Source organism: Labrus bergylta, chromosome 24, assembly GCF_963930695.1.
Source record: "Labrus bergylta chromosome 24, fLabBer1.1, whole genome shotgun sequence".
NCBI classification, from domain to species: Eukaryota; Metazoa; Chordata; class Actinopteri; order Labriformes; family Labridae; genus Labrus; species Labrus bergylta.
The window spans coordinates 256621-279120 of NC_089218.1; the positions used below are offsets into that span (position 1 = coordinate 256621).

Genomic DNA, 22500 nt, shown 5'->3' on the forward strand with positions numbered 1-22500 from the left:
TCTGTCTCTGTCTCTCTGTCTCTCTCTCTCTCTCTCTCTCTCTCTCTCTCTCTCTGTCTCTCAGGAGGTTTTCAGCCACAGTTTTGACTCCGCCCTCCAGTCCCTCATATCTGACTTCCTGTCGAGGATGGAGCAGCTGTTCCCGGTGCCCGACTTCAAACAGGTCCTCAGAAACCCTTCAGTTTTTTACTCTTCACACCACAGACTCTTTAAATGTTGATGTGTTTTCTCTCAGGCTGCTTCCTGGCTCCACGCTGCCCCTGGTGGTGTGGAGGAGTGTCTGCAGGACACTGACAACCTGAGGGAGTTACTGACCAATCACAGCTGTCGAATGGGACGAGCGACGACTACAGGTAACATTCACACGTCTGTTTACCTGAGTTTAATTTATTATTTATGAAATATGACACTCTGTTTTTGTCCTCAGTCCGTCCTGATTCAGAGGACGTCCTCCTCTCAGCGTGGTCTCAACCCCTTCTCACCAAACTGACCAATCCTGAGCCTCCTCCTCCTCCCCCTGTCACAGAGGTCCAATCAGACGGCCCGCTGGTGAAGGTGGAGGTGGTGGTGATGACGGAGGACCAGACGCTGATCAATGACATCATGTCATCAGAGGAGCAGGAGGCGTCCAATCAGAGCTCAGCAAAGGGCGATGAGGATTGTGTCATCACACCTGTAGACGAGAACAGACTGAAGGACTCACCTGCAAATCTGAGCGACCAATCAGAGGACAGAGGTGAGACACACACACACACACACACACACACACACACACACACACACAGCATAGACTAACTAACTTCTTCTTTTCTACACAGTCGACCAATCAGATCAGCCCTGTTCTGAGGTCACAGCTAACGCTCTGTTCAGCATTTCCCATAATTCTCGGCGGGTTGCTCACAAGTGTCCTCAGTGTGGGAAATGTTTCATCTACCGTTCTCAGGTGAGTCCTCTTTGTTCTTAAACGATGTTTACCTGTAACGTCTGACTACTTCCTGTATCCCTCCAGGTCATCCGTCACCTGCGCACCAACAAGTCCTGCAGCTCGACGTTATCCACAGCTGTGAGTCCTGCTGCTCAGGAGCAAGAGCCCCGCCCTCCAGAGTCCCGCCCCCAAGAGCCCCGCCCCCCAGAGTCCTGTCCCCAAGAGCCCCGCCCCCCAGAGTCCTGTCCCCAAGAGCCCCGTCCATCAAAGCCTTGTCCATCAGAGCCCCGCCCCCTAGAGCCTTGTCCATCAGAGCCCCGGCCCCTCAGGTCACACTCCTGTTTCCAGTGTAACGCCATCTTTAAAAGCAAAGCGGAGCTGCTGTCCCACCAGCGCAGCCATCGCACACGACCCGTTTACCAGTGCAGCCAGTGTGACAGGACGTTCCACCACCTGTCCAGTCTGACCAATCACAAACAGACTCACCTGGAAAAGGGCGGGTTCACCTGCAGTAAGTGTGATAAAGTGTTTGAGTCGTCCAGAGAGAGAGACGCTCACCGGCTGACACACCGCCTGCCCGACCTCTCCTGCACGCTGTGTCACAAGACGTTCAGCTCGCAGACGCAGCTGCTGAGACACCTGCAGACGCACTCAGTGGAGGGGGCGGAGCTATGCTACAACTGTCGCTTCTGTGAGCAGAGCTTCACAGGTGAGTCCCACAGACACTCAGTGCTCAGTGTGTGTGTGTGTAGTGTGTTTGTAACACACCTGGTGTTCTCCTCAGGTGTGACTCAGCTGCGGATCCATCAGCGCACACACACGTCTCGCTCCTATCAGTGTGATCAGTGCAGCAAGGCGTACGGCTCTCTCACCGGCCTCAACTCCCACCGGGCAAGCCACGGCGCCCAGAGCCGCTTCCTGTGCTCGCAGTGTGGCAAACGCTTCAAAACGCGCGACGGGCTGGAGGGTCACCTTAGGACGCACAGCGGGGAGCGACCATACCGCTGCCCCTACTGCCCCAAAGACTTCACCGCGCTCGCCGGCCTCAATGTGCACGTGCGGCGCCACACCGGAGAGCGTCCGTATGTCTGCATGGTGTGCGGGAAAGGCTGGCCATCAGGAGGAGACCTGCAGAAACACATGAGGACGCACACGGGGGAGAGACCCTACGTCTGCCAGGACTGTGGGAAGGCTTTTTCTATTTCCTGTCACCTGACCGAGCACCGCAGGATACACACAGGTACGACCACGGGAGGGTGGCGGGGTCATGACTCTGATCTGTGCTCATTCTTCTTTTTCTTTGAGTTCATATGTCTCTGAGTGTAATCTTTAATCTAAATGATTTTTAATCTAACTTACTCTTTGACTCTTTGACTCTCTGACTCTTTCTAACTCTTTGACTCTTTGACTCTGACTCTCTGACTCTGCCTCTCTGACTCTCTGACTCTCTGACTCTTTGACTCTCTGACTTTCTCTGACTCTTTGACTCTCTGACTCTTTGAGTCTTTGAATCTTTGACTCTTTGACTCTCTCTGACTCTTGGACTCTCTGACTCTTTCACTCTTTGACTCTCTCTGACTCTCTGACTCTTTGACTCTGACTCTTTGACTCTCTCTGACTCTTTGACACTCTTTGACTCTCTTTGACTCTCTGACTCTCTGACTCTTTGACTCTCTTTGACTCTTTCACTCTCTCTGACTCTCTGACTCTTTGAGTCTTTGAATCTTTGACTCTTTGACTCTCTCTGACTCTTTGACTCTCTCTGACTCTTTGACACTCTTTGACTCTCTTTGACTCTCTGACTCTCTGACTCTCTCTGACTTTCTCTGACTCTCTGACTCTCTCTGACTCTCTGACTCTTTGACTTTTTGACTCTTTGACTCTCTCTGACTTTCTGACTCTGACTCTGACACTCTTTGACTCTCTGACTCTTTGACTCTATTTGACTCTCTGACTCTTTGACTCTCTTTGACTCTCTGACTCTTTGACTCTTTGACTCTTTGACTCTCTGACTCTTTGACTCTAACACTCTTTGACTCTCTTTGACTCTCTGACTCTTTGACTCTTTGACTCTCTCTGACTCTCTGACTCTCTCTGACTCTTTGACTCTCTGACTCTTTGACTCTTTGACTCTCTGACTCTTTGACTCTTTGACTCTCTCTGACTCTTGGACTCTCTGACTCTTTCACTCTTTGACTCTCTCTGACTCTCTGACTCTTTGACTCTGACTCTTTGACTCTCTCTGACTCTTTGACACTCTTTGACTCTCTTTGACTCTCTGACTCTCTGACTCTCTCTGACTCTTTGACTCAGTGACTCTCTGACTCTTTGACTCTCTTTGACTCTCTGACTCTCTGACTCTCTCTGACTCTTTGACTCAGTGACTCTCTGACTCTTTGACTCTCTTTGACTCTTTCACTCTCTCTGACTCTCTGACTCTTTGAGTCTTTGAATCTTTGACTCTTTGACTCTCTCTGACTCTTTGACTCTCTCTGACTCTTTGACTCTCTCTGACTCTTGGACTCTCTGACTCTTTCACTCTTTCACTCTCTCTGACTCTCTGACTCTTTGACTCTGACTCTTTGACTCTCTCTGACTCTTTGACACTCTTTGACTCTCTTTGACTCTCTGACTCTCTGACTCTCTCTGACTTTCTCTGACTCTCTGACTCTCTCTGACTCTCTGACTCTTTGACTTTTTGACTCTTTGACTCTCTCTGACTTTCTGACTCTTTGACTCTGACACTCTTTGACTCTCTGACTCTTTGACTCTATTTGACTCTCTGACTCTTTGACTCTCTTTGACTCTCTGACTCTTTGACTCTCTTTGACTCTCTGACTCTTTGACTTTCTTTGACTCTCTGACTCTTTGACTCTTTGACTCTTTGACTCTCTGACTCTTTGACTCTAACACTCTTTGACTCTCTTTGACTCTCTGACTCTTTGACTCTTTGACTCTCTCTGACTCTCTGACTCTCTCTGACTCTTTGACTCTCTGACTCTTTGACTCTTTGACTCTCTGACTCTCTGACTCTTTGACTCTTTGACTCTCTCTGACTCTCTGACTCTCTCTGACTCTTGGACTCTCTGACTCTTTCACTCTTTCACTCTCTCTGACTCTCTGACTCTTTGACTCTGACTCTTTGACTCTCTCTGACTCTTTGACACTCTTTGACTCTCTTTGACTCTCTGACTCTCTCTGACTTTCTCTGACTCTTTGACTCTCTCTGACTCTCTGACTCTTTGACTTTTTGACTCTTTGACTCTCTCTGACTTTCTGACTCTTTGACTCTGACACTCTTTGACTCGCTGACTCTTTGACTCTCTGACTCTTTGACTCTCTTTGACTCTCTGACTCTTTGACTCTCTTTGACTCTCTGACTCTTTGACTTTCTTTGACTCTCTGACTCTTTGACTCTAACACTCTTTGACTCTCTTTGACTCTCTGACTCTTTGACTCTCTTTGACTCTCTGACTCTTTGACTCTCTCTGACTCTCTGACTCTTTGACTCTAACACTCTTTGACTCTCTTTGACTCTCTGACTCTTTGACTCTTTGACTCTCTCTGACTCTCTGACTCTGACTCTCTCTGACTCTTTGACTCTCTGACTCTTTGACTCTTTGACTCTTTGACTCTCTCTGACTCTCTGACTCTTTGACTCTTACCCTGATCGGTAACAGGTCGGTAACGTCTCTGCTTGTTTCTGATTGTCTCTGATTGGAGGAGAGTAAATTACCAGCTGATTGGCTGTCTGTGTCTCTGCAGGAGAGAAACCCTTCTCGTGTCCTGAATGTGGGAAATGTCTGAGGAGGAAGTTTGACCTGAAGAAGCACATGTTGTCTCACAGCAGCGTCCGGCCGTACGGCTGCATTTACTGCTCAAAGAGCTACACGCGCAAAACTCACCTGAACAGACACCTGCTGACACACCGGGCAGGTGACGGGGAGGCGGGGCTAGAGACGACGGACCAATCATAACAGCTGATCTCTACTCGACACGATGACATGAAGAGCTGCTGCTCCTCCTCTCTGTGAGTCCTGGATCAAACAATGCATTCAAAGACCTCACAGCTCAAACGATGCATTCAAAGACCTCACAGCTCAAACGATGCATTCAAAGACCTCACAGCTCAAATGATGCATTCAAAGACCTCTCCACTCAAACGATGCATTCAAAGACCTCTCCGCTTCATGCAGCTTCAGCATTTGGTTTCATCCTGAATGCTCAGACAGCAAACTTGTGGTCACAGTCGTTATTTTGTTTGTTGTTTGTCCAGATTTATAATCAGAAGATGCTTCCAGTTTGGAGAGTAACCTGATAAAGAAAGATTAAATGTTAATACTTGATGATAGTTTTGTGATTTATGACATTTCTTCATATTTCATTTAGTTATCAAATGTAAATGTTGGAAGGAAACAGTTGAAATATTACGATTCTCATAAATGAATGACCTACAGAGGAAAAGACATAAATTAACAATATTTTCCCAAAAATTTATTCAAATGAATAAAAAAAGAATACAACACTGCTTCTTTAGATATTAATCTGCATAAACATTATGTAAATAAAAAGTTAAGAAGACTAATAGATTCAGTAACCCCTTTTGAATGTAGATGCTCTGAACACTGACCTCGTTACAGCAGCTCAGTCTGCTCTGATCTTCATCAATTATAACATAAATACAAGTTCAAACTTAAAACACTTTTTGATAATGATAATAATATCACAACCTTATCTTTTTGTTTCTGTATGTTGCATCAAATACATAATCTCTTAATATTTTATAAAATGTACCGATCTCAAATCAGGAACAAATGTTGTGGGAAAACACTGACACCTCATGGCCAAATTAGATATGACAAACAGTTAATAAATCAACTCTGCTGTTTCAGTAATAAATTTACTTTTACATGTAATCACTGCCATCTTGTGGCCAAAGTACGTAATTACACCAGGACAGCAGTATTTGATAATGAACGTGCTGCAGCTCAGATAAACATTTATTTAAACGTTAATAAAAGCCAACTATTAACAATATTTTGGGGTAGAAAAACAATGAAAAACAATCTGTACATTTTATAAAATATTAAGAGATCATGTATTTAATGCAACACGCAGTGAGGAAGTTATTTAAAACGTCTGGATGAGATTTTTAATGTAAAACAGGTGACAACATAATAAATGAAAATGATTTATATTTCAATTCAATCTTTTCAGGTTACTTTAGGTGAACTAATCATCGCAACCACTGTCTTTTTTTGCGGGTCAGTGAACTCACCGTTTGGCTGTGTGTGTGTGCGTGCGTGCGTGCGTGCGTGCGTGCGTGCGTGCGTGCGTGCGTGCGTGCGTGCGTGCGTGCGTGCGTGCGTGCGTGCGTGCAGCTCTTTGATCCTCTGTGAGCGTTCTCATTGGTCACAAACGACAGGAGGTCAGACGGTAGGATGTGGACAAACTTTATTGGACAACAGGAAGTGCATCTAATCTTCGTCGTCTCCTCCTTCCCTGTCGATGACTTTCCGGATCCACCTCCTCATCCTGAACAGGTGAGTGTAGAAGCCGTACTTCCCGTCACGGTCGCAGCCCTCACCCCACGACACGATGCCCATCTGATACCAGCGGTTCTCTGCCGGGTACTGAAGGGGTTAAAATAAGGTTATACATCAAACAGAATCTTCATCCTGAGGATCAGACGACGGCCTTCAGAAGGTTTCATCCTGTGATTCGTCTCACCTTCATCACAAACGGTCCGCCGCTGTCTCCCTCACACGCGTCTCCACGATGGCTGTCGTCTGGACTAAAGCCTGCAACACAAAACAGACGTTAGCATCAGGATGCTAACATTAGCTGAATAAGCACCGAGCGCTGCAGACATGATGTCATCAAATCTGCAGGAATTTAGAAACAAGACAGGCGAGACATCAGAAGTGGTATCTCCCTCGTTACAAACATCTGAACCATCAAGCAGCTGTGAGCAGGATGCATCCTCAGGAACTACCTGTTGATTTCTTAACATTTGATTATTCTAGATTTAGAAATGTCTGATAACACCTTTGACCAGTTCGGGGCGCTAAAGGAAATATAAAAGTTCTACTAATCATCCTCTGGGCACCATGAATGTGTCGCCCTAGTTTCACTACAGTCCATCCAATGATTGGTTAGCTAACAAGTTGGTTGGTTAGCCAATGATCGTTGTGATTGGAGGATTCAGTGATGGAGAACAGTAAGCTGCAGGAGGAGTCACAGAGACCTGCACAGAACATGTTGTTGGTGATCGTCACTGATGTGGATTGTCTGCAGGTGAGCTGCTCCTGGATTGGCAGATGGATTTGCTGGAGGACATCGGGTAAGGTTCTTTGCGAGGGGTTCCAGATCTCCATGAGGTTCCCCCAGCCCGTCACTCGACCTTTGTACCCCTCAGTCATCAACCTGTGGAGGACAAAGAACCATCAGACAGTCTGCTACACTCAACTGTCAGAGGAAGTCCTGGGGGGGCGGCCTTACATCTTGGCCACCTTCTTGCTGGGCAGGCAGATGGGGTGGATCTCATTACTGAACGCGATTGGCCGTCTGAGCTGCAGCAGAGCGATGTCGCGGTTCAGGTTCTCCTTCCAGTTGTACCTCGGGTGGACGATGATTTGACTGAGCGCGACGATCTTTTCCGTTCCTTTCTCGTACCTGAAAGAAAACGTCATCAGTGTTGTTCTCACCTTGGACTCAGGGCAGTCCGGAGTGTGTTCACTCTTACTTTCCCCGGTTGTGTTTTCCCAGTCGGACCAGTATGTCGTTGGTGGTGAAGTTCTTGCTCCAGGGTGGGTAGAGGATGCAGTGAGCGGCGGTGATGATCCACTGGTCACTGATGAGACTGGCTCCACACAGCAGCTCCTGAGGCTGACGCTTGTAGAGCATCACCTGCCTGCAGGTAGAACCAAACAGGAAGTGAAATCTGCACCATGTGAAGAAACCAGTTCAGACCTCGGACCTGGTTTTGACTGCAGGTTCTGTTCTGAGTCCTATAGGGATTCACAGACTTTACTGCATGATAACAAAATGTGAGGAACTCACTGATGAGACTACCTAGAATACCTTTGAGACCCTGAGCTGAACCTTTACAGCGTGAAAAACAGACTTCTCAAGAATCCTTGAAAATCCTGGAGCCTCCACAAGAACCCCTGGATGTAGTTGGAAACTCCCTCTTTCAGCAAGTCCAAAACATCTTGCAGAACATCTGGAAGTTTCTCCTATTCTCTTTTGTTAGGAAACAGTAAGGTTCTTCTTTTTCATCCTTATCTGTCTGTTTGTTAATGGACTGGTTTTCATGGGGAGAATAGAGAATGGGTTTAAGCTGTGTTTACTGGATTGTCCGATAGTCTTGAATGCACCATTCCTGAGGTGCGCTCAGAGCGGTGCTCTGTCGCTTTAAATGACGTAATACGACAGGTGAAGTGGCAGCTGACAGAGGATCCGTATGGACGCCAACTTGGAAGCTGTCGGACCTAACAGATGACCCACTCCCATGAACCTGTTTTTGAAACCAGCCGTATCTTATGTGATCCAACTACAACAAACTAAACTGAACTCAAACACGAAGCTTGGGTTCGTCGCTCTAAAAGCCATCCGGTGCAATCAGGCCGCCGGTGCCCTGGCAGACCCGCGTATAGGTGAGCTGACCTAACCTTATGTTTTCCCTGTGTGAGAATCAGTCCTTTCTGTACCTGTCATCTCTTGACTTCTCTGTCACACTTCAGGTTAGGGCTAGTTTTGCTGTATGTATATGTGTAGCCGGTGCTAGCTCGTAACACTTTAAACCATCTCTACTCTATGGAGTCCTGGATCCCTGGAACCTGAAGAACTACTGAAAAGCACATCTCATGAGCAGGGAATGTTTTTTTCTGCACCTCTAGAACCTCTCTGGTCAGAACTTCTGAAAACACCCCCAAACGTCACCAGACCCTCAAAGAGCATAGAAACCCACTCAATGATTCTGGTCTTCTGGTGCTTCCACAAGAACCCCTGGAACCTCCTTTCAGTCTGCGAGGTGACTGAACCCAAGGAGCACGCTGGAGCCTGAAGAACTTCTCGGGCCTGACAAGAACTCGTTCTAGGACGCTCTCTAAGAACCACTGAGATCCTTTTACAAACTCAGAGCAGGGATTCTTTTTCAGGATATGTGGAACCTCTCCACCAGAACATCTGCATCCTAACATCTGATTGTTGTGGTTACTATGGTGACACTGATTATTAGATTTAAGTTACCATGGCGCTGAGCCAACCTCGGCGTCGTCTCCACCCACGATGCGTTTATCTCTGTAGGACTCCAGCAGCTCGTCCTCCTTGGTGTCCTTCTTACCCTGCAGTTCAAAGAGGGGGCGCTCTCCACACACTGCAACACAACCAGACAGTCAATTGGTTTCATGACTCAACCAGTTAACCAACCAGTTAACCAACCAGTTAACCAGCTAACAGCTCTCTGGTTACAGTGAAAGTCATGCAGGTCATAAACATTTAACAAGCTAACCAACCAGCATCCCTGTTAACTAGTTAGTGAAGTAACAGTAAAACACCTGTCTCTCACCGGCTTACTAAGCCCCGCCCCCTCATTGGTCAGTTCGGTGGACTCACTGCTAAGCCCCGCCCCATCATTGGTCAGTTAGGTGGACTCACCGCTCTCTCCTTCTCCAAAGCTTTGAGTGTTGAAAAACATTTTCCTCCCTGGTTTCAAGACGGAACGTTCCTGACCTCCAGACTCAGTGAACGACTCCTCAAGAAGAGAGTCATCTGAAGGACAGGTGAGCAGACAGACAGGTGAACACACAGACAGGTGATCAGACACACAGTTGTTCAGACAGACAGGTGAACAGACAGACAGGTGATCAGACACACAGGTGAGCAGACAGACAGGTGATACTCTCTGTGTTTTTACCACACAAGTTAAGGTCACAGTAGTCGATAGTTATGTTTCCCAACACTTCCACGTAGCACCAGGGCCCCTCAAGGTCGTTGTCGGGGTTACGGCACTTGTTACCCGTCAGTGTGACCTCAGGTATGAACTCCTTGTCCCGACTGAGGGCCGTTACCACAGGTGAGGACCACTGCAGACAGGTGTGGCCCCCCAGGGTAACAGCCAGGTTGCCAGTGTAGTCAATGCCATTATGAGGAATGCAGGGGCCAGTTGTTTTGATTGTTTTAGGGACCACAGTGGCCGGGACAAAGTTCTCACCTTGGAAGGATAGAAGAGAGTTTGGTAAGGGATCCTGCGGGCTCCTGCGGGATCCTGCTGGATCCTGCGGGATCCTCATCATTAGTTCTAGTATTGGGTTAGGATAACTTTCTGATACTTGCCACACTTTGGGACCCTGCAGAACTCTTTCTGAGTGGTGGGGTCTGTGGTGAAGCACCAGGGTCCATCAGGACGTTTATCAGGGTTCCTGCAGAAGTTCTCCTGGAGGTCAGGTAACTCTGAAGCATTAAACTCCCTACAGACAGACCGGAGAGCAGAGAGTCAGCTGATGAATCCACAGTCTACCTCGTGCTCTTATGAGTGTTAAGAGTCCGTCTGCTGGTTTCATATTTACTCCATCAGTCTACATATCATGTTCTTCAGCTAGTTAGGTTGGTTAGCTAACAAGTTGGTTGGTTGGTTGGTTGGTTAGCTAACAAGTTGGTTGGTTGGTTGGTTGGTTGGTTAGCTAACAAGTTGGTTGGTTGGTTGGTTGGTTGGTTAGCTAACAAGTTGGTTGGTTGGTTGGTTAGCTAATGAGTTGGTTAGTTGGTTGGTTAGCTAATGAGTTGGTTGGTTGGTTGGTTAGCTAATGAGTTGGTTGGTTGGTTGGTTGGTTAGCTAATGCGTTGGTTGGTTGGTTGGTTGGTTAGCTAATGAGTTGGTTGGTTGGTTAGTTGGTTGGTTAGCTAATGAGTTGGTTGGTTGGTTAGTTGGTTGGTTAGCTAATGAGTTGGTTGGTTGGTTAGCTAATGCGTTGGTTGGTTGGTTGGTTGGTTAGCTAATGAGTTAGTTAGTTGGTTGGTTGGTTGGTTGGTTAGCTAATGAGTTGGTTGGTTGGTTAGTTGGTTGGTTAGCTAATGAGTTGGTTGGTTGGTTGGTTAGCTAATTAGTTGGTTGGTTGGTTAGTTGGTTGGTTGGTTAGTTAGTTGGTTAGCTAATGAGTTGGTTGGTTGGTTAGTTGGTTGGTTGGTTAGTTGGTTGGTTGGTTAGTTGGTTGGTTAGCTAATGAGTTGGTTGGTTGGTTAGTTGGTTAGCTAATGAGTTAGTTAGTTGGTTGGTTGGTTGGTTGGTTAGCTAATGAGTTGGTTGGTTGGTTAGTTGGTTGGTTAGCTAATGAGTTGGTTGGTTGGTTAGTTGGTTGGTTAGCTAATGCGTTGGTTGGTTGGTTAGTTGGTTAGCTAATGAGTTAGTTAGTTGGTTGGTTGGTTGGTTGGTTAGCTAATGAGTTGGTTGGTTGGTTGGTTAGTTGGTTGGTTAGCTAATGAGTTGGTTGGTTGGTTGGTTAGCTAATTAGTTGGTTGGTTGGTTAGTTGGTTGGTTGGTTAGTTAGTTGGTTAGCTAATGAGTTGGTTGGTTGGTTAGTTGGTTGGTTGGTTAGTTGGTTGGTTGGTTAGTTGGTTGGTTGGTTAGTTGGTTGGTTAGCTAATGAGTTGGTTGGTTGGTTAGTTGGTTGGTTGGTTAGTTAGTTGGTTGGCTAATGAGTTGGTTGGTTGGTTAGTTGGTTGGTTAGCTAATGCGTTGGTTGGTTGGTTAGTTGGTTAGCTAATGAGTTAGTTAGTTGGTTGGTTGGTTGGTTGGTTAGCTAATGAGTTGGTTGGTTGGTTAGTTGGTTGGTTAGCTAATGAGTTGGTTGGTTGGTTGGTTAGCTAATTAGTTGGTTGGTTGGTTAGTTGGTTGGTTGGTTAGTTAGTTGGTTAGCTAATGAGTTGGTTGGTTGGTTAGTTGGTTGGTTGGTTAGTTGGTTGGTTGGTTAGTTGGTTGGTTAGCTAATGAGTTGGTTGGTTGGTTAGTTGGTTGGTTGGTTAGTTAGTTGGTTAGCTAATGAGTTGGTTGGTTGGTTAGTTGGTTGGTTGGTTAGTTGGTTGGTTGGTTAGTTGGTTGGTTGGTTAGTTAGTTGGTTAGCTAATGAGTTGGTTGGTTGGTTAGTTGGTTGGTTGGTTAGTTGGTTGGTTGGTTAGTTGGTTGGTTAGCTAATGAGTTGGTTGGTTGGTTAGTTGGTTGGTTGGTTGGTTGGTTGGTTAGTTAGTTGGTTGGTTAGCTAATGAGTTGGTTGGTTGGTTAGTTGGTTGGTTGGTTAGTTGGTTGGTTAGCTAATGAGTTGGTTTGTTAGTTGGTTGGTTGGTTAGTTGGTTGGTTGGCTAGTTGGTTGGTTGGTTGGTTAGTTGGTTGGTTGGTTAGCTAATGAGTTGGTTGGTTAGTTGGTTGGTTGGTTGGTTAGTTGGTTGGTTGGTTAGTTGGTTGGTTGGCTAGTTGGTTGGTTAGCTAATGAGTTGGTTAGTTGGTTGGTTAGTTGGTTGGCTAATGAGTTGGTTGGTTGGTTAGTTGGTTGGTTAGCTAATGAGTTGGTTGGTTGGTTGGTTAGTTGGTTGGTTAGCTAATGAGTTGGTTGGTTGGTTAGTTGGTTGGTTAGCTAATGAGTTGGTTGGTTGGTTGGTTAGTTGGTTGGCTAATGAGTTGGTTGGTTGGTTAGTTGGTTGGTTAGCTAATGAGTTGGTTGGTTAGTTGGTTGGTTAGTTGGTTGGTTGGTTAGTTGGTTGGTTAGTTGGTTGGCTAATGAGTTGGTTGGTTGGTTAGTTGGTTGGTTAGCTAATGAGTTGGTTGGTTGGTTGGTTAGTTGGTTGGCTAATGAGTTGGTTGGTTGGTTAGTTGGTTGGTTAGCTAATGAGTTGGTTGGTTAGTTGGTTGGTTGGTTAGTTGGTTGGTTAGCTAATGAGTTGGTTGGTTGGTTTGCTAACAAGTCGGTTAGCTAGTTACCTGATTATGGGATGTGGGAAGATGTGCCTCCAGTTCTGACATTGCCTCCCTGATGTTGTGATGTTGATGTTTCCTTGATAGTTTACTCCTAAACCTGAAATACACTGACCTGAACACACACACACACACACACACACACACACACACACACACACACACACACACACACACACACACACACAGTTATATATACATTGGTTTAGTAGATGGATTTAATTCATGCTAGCTTTGTGTTTGTTTACCTTCTATACACTGACGGACTATTTCAATGTTATCCTGAGTCCTGGACAGCTGAGTTCCTTTACAATCTGAGAGACAGACAGGCAGGCAGGCAGACAGACAGAAAGGTGATCAGACAGACAGTTAGACACACAGACAGACAGACAGGTAGTCAGACAGACAGGTAGATGTTTGTGTACTCTGGTTGTGTGTTCTGTTCTGGACTTTGTTCTTGTTTGTTCATCTTGAATAAACTTCACAGATAACATTTGGAACTTGTGTCCACTGAACTGGAACTTAAAAAGAAATGAGAGCTTCTGTCAGTGTGCAGAACTCACCCAGATATGTATCCCAGAAGACGCCCTGAGGACGAGCAGAGGTTCAGGGTTAGTGTCATAAAGTACTGTTCACATCTGTGCTGTGATTGGACGACAGTAAGAAGGCGTTGTACCGTTTTAAGCACGTTTTCAAACACCTCTCGAGCTTCTTCATGGTCACAAATTTCCTCCACACACTCTCTCTCCAGGTTGCCTCAAGAGAAACAACACTTTTATTAAAACACATACTCCTGCTCAGGACTTCCATCTTTGTCTTCTTGACCCAGAAGTGACCATATTTGGACAAGGGGGTGGAGCTTGAGAGCTACAAGGAGTTATAGCGGTCAAGGTGACTCCTCAGGGTGTCTTTATATCAAACTGAACAAGACAGTGTTCAGGTCGCTATGGTTACACTTCTCAGATAGCCCCGCCCCCTGACCCCCCCCCCCCCCCCCCTTATTCCTGGTCTCTGACTCTGATTGGACCATAACTGACTAAAAGAACATCATGCTGAAGAAGACAAGAAAGTAAAGATTGAGATGATAAACCATCTTAAACTCTCTGTTACCTGGTTTCACCTCCTCAAACAGCTGATTGGCTCGACGGCTCCTCTTCAACACCTGCGAGGCCGTGTGACCGCTGAGGAAGACTTCACACACACACACACACACAAAGTTCAACATGTATACAGTTCATGAACATGACGATCTGTGACCTTTAAATCAACACTAAAGAAAGACCACACAGAGATATTAAGAACCTTTAGTGACTCGTTAAAGTCTACAACAGAGAGAAGACGTTTGATCCGTTACTTCACCTCAAGTTTCAAAAACATCTCTGAAGTTTTAATAATCGATCAAAGCTTTACATAAACACATCTATGTCATCAGAAGAGAGGAATGAATCCATCAACAATCTGCTGCATGGTCCAAACTGTTTCTGTCCATTACAAACAAGAACCAGAGTCAAAGAGGGTTCTAGAGTCCACCCTGCAGTGAAGTCTGGATCCATGTAGAACCTGGACGCCTCACTTAGTTCTATATTTCTGTCTCTAAACTTCTTTAGTCTGAACATTAAACATTCTCCTAACATCATGAACACCTCTCTCTCTCTCTCTCTCTCGTTCTGTGAGTGTGTACCGTGTTGGCTCAGGCAGCCGTGCAGCAGGAGCAGCAGGAGAACAGCAGCTCGTTTCAGAACCATGATCCAGATCCTCCAGAACCCTCAGAACCCTCAGAATCTTCAGGAGCAGATCCAGCAGACTGCAGCAGTACTCGGTCTGTGCTGTGTGTCTCTCTCTCTCTGTGTGTGTGTGTGTGTGTGTGTGTGTGTGTGTGTGTGTGTGTGTGTGTGGGAGCTTGACTGTTGAACGTGGGGTCAAAGTGTGATTGATGAGTCGGACATGTTGGATGTGGATCCTCTCTTTGTTTACTTTGACTCAGAGAAGTTCTGTGCAGAGCAGCAGGTGAACAGTACAGTACACGACCTTTTTTGGACATCCCGGTTGTCATGGTGACAGTGCAATGACCACATGACCATGATCTGTTTAGAAAGATGTCAGAGGACCATCATCAGTGACACACACACACACACACACACCTGAATCTAAAGTTAGAAGGAGGACATAGTGGCTGCTGTGTTGTTGTCATAGCAACCAGCACTTCAACATGTTTCCTTAATGATCAGACAGTAAGATACCTTCATCCTCTCACTGGTCCTTTAAAGAAGTCTTCACCTGTCTACACCTAACTGACCACAGTATGAGAACAGAGGAGGACCACCGTGTCGGCAGGGGGCGGTAGAGCTCCAGCTGGTCGCGGTCACCATTAAAAGAAGAAGAAGAAGAAGAAGAAGAAGAAGAAGTGTTGCTAACAATGGCGGCTCCCTCAGAGTTCCGGATGGACCTGCTGCCTTCAGACCCGCTGCTGCACGTCTTATCCTTCCTGAGCTTCAGAGACCTGATCCAGTACGTACCCGACCCCGCAGACCTGTCAGCCTGCACACTCTGCGGGACTGACCGGAAACAGAATTTAGTTTTAATTAATAAAAACAACAACAACCCGCAGCAGGCTAACGCTAAGCTAAGCTAAGCTAACAGGCGGCTAAAAACATGAAGAACAGAGATTAGCTTCTGACAAACAGACAAAACGTTAAAAACTATAAAGATATTATATATTAAATAAAGATAATTAGTTAAAGTGATTATAAATCATTCTGAAGCTCCAGCTGTCTCTTTATTTTATCTTCACTTTATTTCTTATTTAAACACATTTAAACACTTAATCATGAAATATGTAAACTCATTAATTAAAGCTCAGCTGACCGGAAGCTGTCATGTAGCACTCAGCTAGCCGTTAGCTTAGCTTCGTGCTAACAGCTGATTGCGGTTTGTTTACAGAGGATTTATCTTTTATATCTATTATATATTTTATATCTCTTATCTTTTATAGCTTTTTAAATCTTTTAATCAAATATTAAAGTTGTATTTATCTCTGAGATTCTTTTTTTTGAAATGTTTTTATTGAACTTTTTAAAGGCATTAACACATTTAGGTTTCAGGGATATAACAGCCTGACCCTAAACATGAGGGCAGACTTCAGTACACAGATCCAGACTTCAGTACACAGATCCAGACTTCAGTACACAGATCCAGACTTCAGTACACAGATCCAGACTTCAGTACAGATCCAGACTTCAGTACAGATCCAGACTTCAGTACAGATCCAGACTTCAGTACACAGATCCAGACTTCAGTACACAGATCCAGACTTCAGTACAGATCCAGACTTCAGTACAGATCCAGACTTCAGTACAGATCCAGACTTCAGTACACAGATCCAGACTTCAGTACAGATCCAGACTTCAGTACAGATCCAGACTTCAGTACAGATCCAGACTTAAGTACAGATCCAGACTTCAGTACACAGATCCAGACTTCAGTACACAGATCCAGACTTCAGTACACAGATCCAGACTTCAGTACAGATCCAGACTTCAGTACAGATCCAGACTTCAGTCCACAGATCCAGACTTCAGTCCACAGATCCAGACTTCAGTCCACAGATCCAGACTTCAGTACACAGATCCAGACTTCAGTCCACAGATCCAGACTTCAGTACAGATCCAGACTTCAGTACAGATCCAGACTTCAGTACACAGATCCAGACTTCAGTACAGATCCAGACTTCAGTACAGATCCAGACTTCAGTACACAGATCCAGACTTCAGTACACAGATCCAGACTTCAGTACACAGATCCAGACTTCAGTACACAGATCCAGACTTCAGTACAGATCCAGACTTCAGTACAGATCCAGACTTCAGTACACAGATCCAGACTTCAGTACACAGATCCAGACTTCAGTACAGATCCAGACTTCAGTACACAGATCCAGACTTCAGTACAGATCCAGACTTCAGTACAGATCCAGACTTCAGTACAGATCCAGACTTCAGTACACAGATCCAGACTTCAGTACACAGATCCAGACTTCAGTACACAGATCCAGACTTCAGTACAGATCCAGACTTCAGTACAGATCCAGACTTCAGTACAGATCCAGACTTCAGTACAGATCCAGACTTCAGTACAGATCCAGACTTCAGTACACAGATCCAGACTTCAGTACACAGATCCAGACTTCAGTACACAGATCCAGACTTCAGTACAGATCCAGACTTCAGTACAGATCCAGACTTCAGTACAGATCCAGACTTCAGTACACAGATCCAGACTTCAGTACAGATCCAGACTTCAGTACACAGATCCAGACTTCAGTACACAGATCCAGACTTCAGTACAGATCCAGACTTCAGTACAGATCCAGACTTCAGTACAGTGAACATAAACTCCAGCAGCAGGAAAACAATCAATAGAAATAAAAGAGATAAATACATCAAAATGATCAGAGCTCCTCACAGCAGACAAGATTAAAACCAGGAAGACATCTGAATGTTGATCCAATCAGGGATGAGACTGAAAATGATTTGGACACGTCATCCCCCCTGAACCTGTCCCAGGGAGACCCCTTCTCCAACCTTCTGTTACTGAGTCTGTTCAGCACACACTCATAAGGTGCTCTGATGTTTGTTGTTATTGTGACATGACTCTGACATTAAACAACAACAACAACAACAACAACAACAAAACTACTTTATGTTCTTAGTTTGAAGTTTTTAGAGGAAAAACTGATCTGAAGTTTATATCAACAAATACAAAGTTTATCATATTATTATTATGTGTGTCTCTCTGTGTGTCTCTGTGTGTGTCTCTGTGTGTGTCTCTGTGTGTCTCTCTGTGTGTCTCTGTGTGTGTCTCTCTGTGTGTCTCTGTGTGTGTCTCTGTGTGTCTCTCTGTGTGTGTGTGTCTCTGTGTGTCTCTCTGTGTGTGTGTGTCTCTCTGTGTGTGTGTGTCTCTGTGTGTCTCTCTGTGTGTGTGTGTCTCTCTGTGTGTGTGTGTCTCTCTGTGTGTGTGTCTCTCTGTGTGTGTGTGTCTCTGTGTGTGTGTCTCTGTGTGTGTCTCTCTGTGTGTGTCTCTGTGTGTCTCTGTGTGTGTGTGTCTCTGTGTGTCTCTGTGTGTGTCTCTGTGTGTGTGTCTCTGTGTGTCTCTCTCTCTGTGTGTGTCTCTGTGTGTGTGTCTCTCTCTGTGTGTCTCTGTGTGTGTCTCTGTGTGTCTCTGTGTGTGTGTCTCTGTGTGTGTCTCTCTGTGTGTGTGTGTCTCTGTGTGTGTCTCTGTGTGTCTCTGTGTGTGTGTCTCTGTGTGTGTCTCTCTGTGTGTGTCTCTGTGTGTCTCTGTGTGTCTCTGTGTGTGTCTCTGTGTGTGTGTCTCTGTGTGTCTCTCTCTCTGTGTGTGTCTCTGTGTGTCTCTGTGTGTCTCTGTGTGTGTGTCTCTGTGTGTCTCTGTGTGTGTGTCTCTGTGTGTCTCTGTGTGTGTGTCTCTGTGTGTCTCTCTCTGTGTGTGTAGCTGCAGCTTCGTCAGCAGGAGGTTGAATGAACTCTCCAAACACAATCCTCTGTGGAAGCTTCTCTGCTCTAAACACTGGCTGCTCTCAGAGTGAGTCAAACAACATGTTCAAGATCAGACCCCCCCCCCCCCCCCCCCCCCCCCATATATATAACCTGTGTGTCTGTGTGTGTGTGTTCAGTGCTGACCGGCTGCAGAGCGGTCTGTCCTGGTACTGTCTATTCAAACAGTACTACAGAGACCTGGGTCGGTACCTGCAGTACTACCCGGTCCTGAGGAGATCCTGGGACCAGCTGAAGAGCTTCCTGCAGCAGAGGTGTCCCCGTATGATCGCATCACTTAAAGGTGACCACGCCCCCTTTTCATCTCCTCCTGTTGTTCACTGTGACCACGCCCCCTTTTCATCTCCTCCTGTTGTTCACTGTGACCACGCCTCCTTTTTATCTCCTCCTGTTGTTCACTGTGACCACGCCTCCTTTTTATCTCCTCCTGTTGTTCACTGTGACCACGCCTCCTTTTTATCTCCTCCTGTTGTTCACTGTGACCACGCCCCCTTTTTATCTCCTCCTGTTGTTCACTGTGACCACGCCTCCTTTTTATCTCCTCCTGTTGTTCACTGTGACCACGCCTCCTTTTTATCTCCTCCTGTTGTTCACTGTGACCACGCCTCCTTTTTATCTCCTCCTGTTGTTCACTGTGACCACGCCCCCTTTTTATCTCCTCCTGTTGTTCACTGTGACCACGCCTCCTTTTTATCTCCTCCTGTTGTTCACTGTGACCACGCCCCCTTTTCATCTCCTCCTGTTGTTCACTGTGACCATGCCCCCTTTTTATCTCCTCCTGTTTTTCACTGTGACCACGCCTCCTTTTCATCTCCTCCTGTTGTTCACTGTGACCACGCCCCCTTTTCTTCTTCCCCTGTTGTCCACTGTGACCACGCCTCCTTTTTATCGTCCCCTGTTGTTCACTGTGACCACGCCTCCTTTTTATCGTCCCCTGTTGTTCACTGTTACCACGCCCCCTTTTCTTCTTCTCCTGTTGGAAACCTGATCTATGTTTTTTTTTTTCTTCAGAGGGCGCCACAGAGGCGGAGCTTAACGACATCGAGGCTCAGATCGGGTTCAGACTTCCAGACGACTATCGCTGCTCGTATCGAATTCACAACGGACAAAAACTGGTGATCCCAGGGTCAGTCTGACCACCTGTCTGTCTGTCCACCTGTCTGTCTGTCCACCTGTCTGTCTGTCCACCTGTCTGTCTGCTGTTCACCTGTCTGTCTGCTGTTCACCTGTCTGTCTGACCACCTGTCTGTCTGTCCACCTGTCTGTCTGTCCACCTGTCTGTCTGTCCACCTGTCTGTCTGCTGTTCACCTGTCTGTCTGACCACCTGTCTGTCTGTCTGTTTACCTGTCTGTCTCTTTCTTCACCTGTCTGTCTGTCCACCTGTGTGTCTCTCTCCTCACCTGTCTCCTTCTCCTCACCTGTCTGTCCCTCTCTCCTCAGGTTGATGGGCAGCATGTCTCTCTCTCCTCACCTGTCTGTCTCTCTCTCCTCAGGTTGATGGGCAGCATGTCTCTCTCTCCTCACCTGTCTGTCTCTCTCTCCTCACCTGTCTGTCTCTCTCCTCACCTGTCTGTCTCTCTCTCCTCAGGTTGACGGGCAGCATGTCTCTCTCTCCTCACCTGTCTGTCTCTCTCTCCTCAGGTTGACGGGCAGCATGTCTCTCTCTCCTCACCTGTCTGTCTCTCTCTCCTCAGGTTGACGGGCAGCATGTCTCTCTCTCCTCACCTGTCTGTCTCTCTCTCCTCAGGTTGATGGGCAGCATGTCTCTCTCTAATCACCTGTCTGTCTCTCTCTCCTCAGGTTGATGGGCAGCATGTCTCTCTCTAATCACCTGTCTGTCTCTCTCTCCTCAGGTTGATGGGCAGCATGTCTCTCTCTCCTCACCTGTCTGTCTCTCTCTCCTCAGGTTGACGGGCAGCATGTCTCTCTCTCCTCACCTGTCTGTCTCTCTCTCCTCAGGTTGACGGGCAGCATGTCTCTCTCTCCTCACCTGTCTGTCTCTCTCTCCTCAGGTTGATGGGCAGCATGTCTCTCTCTCCTCACCTGTCTGTCTCTCTCTCCTCAGGTTGATGGGCAGCATGTCTCTCTCTCCTCACCTGTCTGTCTCTCTCTCCTCAGGTTGACGGGCAGCATGTCTCTCTCTCCTCACCTGTCTGTCTCTCTCTCCTCAGGTTGATGGGCAGCATGTCTCTCTCTCCTCACCTGTCTGTCTCTCTCCTCACCTGTCTGTCTCTCTCTCCTCAGGTTGATGGGCAGCATGTCTCTCTCTCCTCACCTGTCTGTCTCTCTCTCCTCAGGTTGATGGGCAGCATGTCTCTCTCTCCTCACCTGTCTGTCTCTCTCTCCTCAGGTTGACGGGCAGCATGTCTCTCTCTCCTCACCTGTCTGTCTCTCTCTCCTCAGGTTGATGGGCAGCATGTCTCTCTCTCCTCACCTGTCTGTCTCTCTCCTCACCTGTCTGTCTCTCTCTCCTCAGGTTGATGGGCAGCATGTCTCTCTCTCCTCACCTGTCTGTCTCTCTCTCCTCAGGTTGATGGGCAGCATGTCTCTCTCTAATCATTACCGCTCTGAGGTTCTTCTGGACGTGGAGACAGCAGCTGGTGGTTTCCAGCAGAGGAAGGGGATGAGACGCTGCCTCCCGTTGACCTTCTGCTTCCACACGGGTCTCAGTCAGTACATGGCGCTGCAGCCGGCCGAGGGGCGCCGGATGTACGAGAGCTTCTACCCCCTGCCCCGTATGTCTGCCCCAAAACATCACAGTGTAAAGACCAGAATCTAAAGATCTGTTAGATATTCCTTTATTCATCCCAAAGTGGGGCGGGACTTCTGAGGGAGGGGGCGGAGTCACAGCAGAGTTTTTAGAATATGTCCTGCTCAGGTTTCTGTGATTTGATGTGAAGTCTCAGATCAGGATTAGAGGAGGACAGCTGTGTGTGTGTGTGTGTGTGTGTGTGTGTGTGTGTGTGTGTGTGTGTGTGTGTGTGTGTGTGTGTGTGTGTGTGTGTGTGTGTGTGTGTGTGTGTGTGTGTGTGTGTGTGTGTGTGTGTGTGTGTGTGTGTGTGTGTGTGTGTGTGTGTGTGTGTGTGTGTGTGTGTGTGTGTGTGTGTGTGTGTGTGTGTGTGTGTGTGTGTGTGTGTGTGTTCATGTTTCTTGTGTGTGTGGGGGTGTGTGTGTGTGTGGGTAGGTGTGTTCATGTTTCTTGTGTGTGTGTTTCAGGATCAGACGGCTCGGGATCCTTCAGTCATCGACATGTTCATCACAGGTGTGTTCACTCGTTTACACACAAAGTTTAACTTCATGAATCCTGTGATGTTACATCTGTGTGTGTGTGTGCGCGTGTGTGTGTTCAGGTTCCTGTTTCTTGGAGTGGTTCACGAGTTACGTCAACAACGTGGTCACAGGAGAATATCCAATCATCAGAGACCAGATCTTCAGGTAACAAACAGACATACACGATAGCGGTCTAATGATGATGTCATGGCGTTGTGATGATGTCATTTAAACGCTCTGATTGCAGATACGTCCATGATAAAAGCTGCGTGGCGACCACCGGTGACATCAGTGTCTCAGTTTCTACTTCCTTCCTGCCTGAACTGTCATCAGTTCATCCCCCACACTTCTTCTTCACCTACGCATCAGGTACCTGTCTGTCTGTTTACCTGTCTGTCTGTCTATTTACCTGTCTGTCTCTGTCTGTTTGTGTGTCTGTCTGTCTGTCTGTTTACCTGTGTGTCTGTCTGTCTGTCTGTTTACCTGTCTGTGTGTCTATCTGTCTGTGTGTCTGTCTGTCTGTCTGTCCTGTCTGTCTGTCTGTTTACCTGTCTGTCTGTGTGTCTATCTGTCTGTATACCTGTCTGTCTGTTCACTTGTCTGTCTATCTGATCACCTGTCTGTCTCTCTCCTCACCTGTCTGTCTCTCTCTCTCCTCACATTGATGGGCAGCATGTCTCTCTCTCTCCCTCACCTGTCTGTCTCTCTCCTCACCTGTCTCTCTCTCTCTCTCTCTGCTCAGGTTGATGGGCAGCATGTCTTTCTGTCT

At 46.8% G+C, this 22500-nt stretch overlaps 3 protein-coding genes across 4 annotated transcripts in view; 2 read left to right on the plus strand and 1 right to left on the minus strand.

Annotated features, from left to right (window-relative positions):
• Positions 1 to 5276, plus strand: part of LOC109976216 (zinc finger protein 878) — a 9217-nt gene extending 3941 nt beyond the window's left edge. The window contains exons 5-11 of the mRNA XM_065951706.1: positions 65 to 163; positions 236 to 353; positions 428 to 736; positions 819 to 943; positions 1010 to 1634; positions 1710 to 2165; positions 4691 to 5276. Coding sequence (XP_065807778.1) covers positions 65 to 163; positions 236 to 353; positions 428 to 736; positions 819 to 943; positions 1010 to 1634; positions 1710 to 2165; positions 4691 to 4902 — 1944 coding nt within the window. The 3' untranslated portion in view covers positions 4903 to 5276. The remainder of the gene's footprint in view (positions 1 to 64; positions 164 to 235; positions 354 to 427; positions 737 to 818; positions 944 to 1009; positions 1635 to 1709; positions 2166 to 4690) is intronic.
• Positions 5277 to 6361: 1085 nt separating this feature from the next.
• On the minus strand, positions 6362 to 14733 carry f2 (coagulation factor II (thrombin)). Its single transcript, XM_020626381.3, has 15 exons — positions 14575 to 14733; positions 14004 to 14084; positions 13570 to 13649; positions 13457 to 13481; positions 13142 to 13207; positions 12900 to 13008; positions 10265 to 10398; positions 9846 to 10142; positions 9587 to 9700; positions 9179 to 9305; positions 7671 to 7838; positions 7427 to 7600; positions 7173 to 7351; positions 6656 to 6726; positions 6362 to 6558 (listed from the first exon to the last, which is right to left on the minus strand). Exons 1-15 carry the CDS (start codon positions 14636 to 14638, stop codon positions 6403 to 6405), a joined length of 1845 nt encoding a protein of 614 aa, XP_020482037.1. The 5' UTR covers positions 14639 to 14733; the 3' UTR covers positions 6362 to 6402.
• A 335-nt stretch (positions 14734 to 15068) lies between these two features.
• fbxo3 (F-box protein 3) overlaps positions 15069 to 22500 on the plus strand; it is a 7668-nt gene continuing 236 nt past the window's right edge. Inside the window, exons 1-8 of one of the 2 annotated variants that reach the window (XM_065951707.1) lie at positions 15069 to 15401; positions 18399 to 18488; positions 18580 to 18743; positions 19472 to 19586; positions 20991 to 21222; positions 21678 to 21723; positions 21812 to 21896; positions 21979 to 22500. The exon at positions 21979 to 22500 is cut by the window's right edge and continues 236 nt beyond it. In XM_065951707.1, coding sequence (XP_065807779.1) covers positions 15310 to 15401; positions 18399 to 18488; positions 18580 to 18743; positions 19472 to 19586; positions 20991 to 21222; positions 21678 to 21723; positions 21812 to 21896; positions 21979 to 22396 — 1242 coding nt within the window. In that variant the 5' untranslated portion in view covers positions 15069 to 15309 and the 3' untranslated portion in view covers positions 22397 to 22500. The remainder of the gene's footprint in view (positions 15402 to 18398; positions 18489 to 18579; positions 18744 to 19471; positions 19587 to 20990; positions 21223 to 21677; positions 21724 to 21811; positions 21897 to 21978) is intronic. The other variant, XM_065951708.1, reaches the window with a different exon arrangement.

Excerpts from the sequence above, each read along its gene's own strand:
- f2 (XM_020626381.3), bottom strand. The coding sequence starts at position 14,638 with ATGGTTCTGAAACGAGCTGCTGTTCTCCTGCTGCTCCTGCTGCACGGC. Across the intron at positions 13,482-13,569 it reads TTGAAAACGTGCTTAAAACG|GGCGTCTTCTGGGATACATA; the intron begins GTACAACGCCTT and ends GCTCGTCCTCAG. Across the intron at positions 10,143-10,264 it reads CTGCAGGGTCCCAAAGTGTG|GTGAGAACTTTGTCCCGGCC; the intron begins GCAAGTATCAGA and ends TATCCTTCCAAG.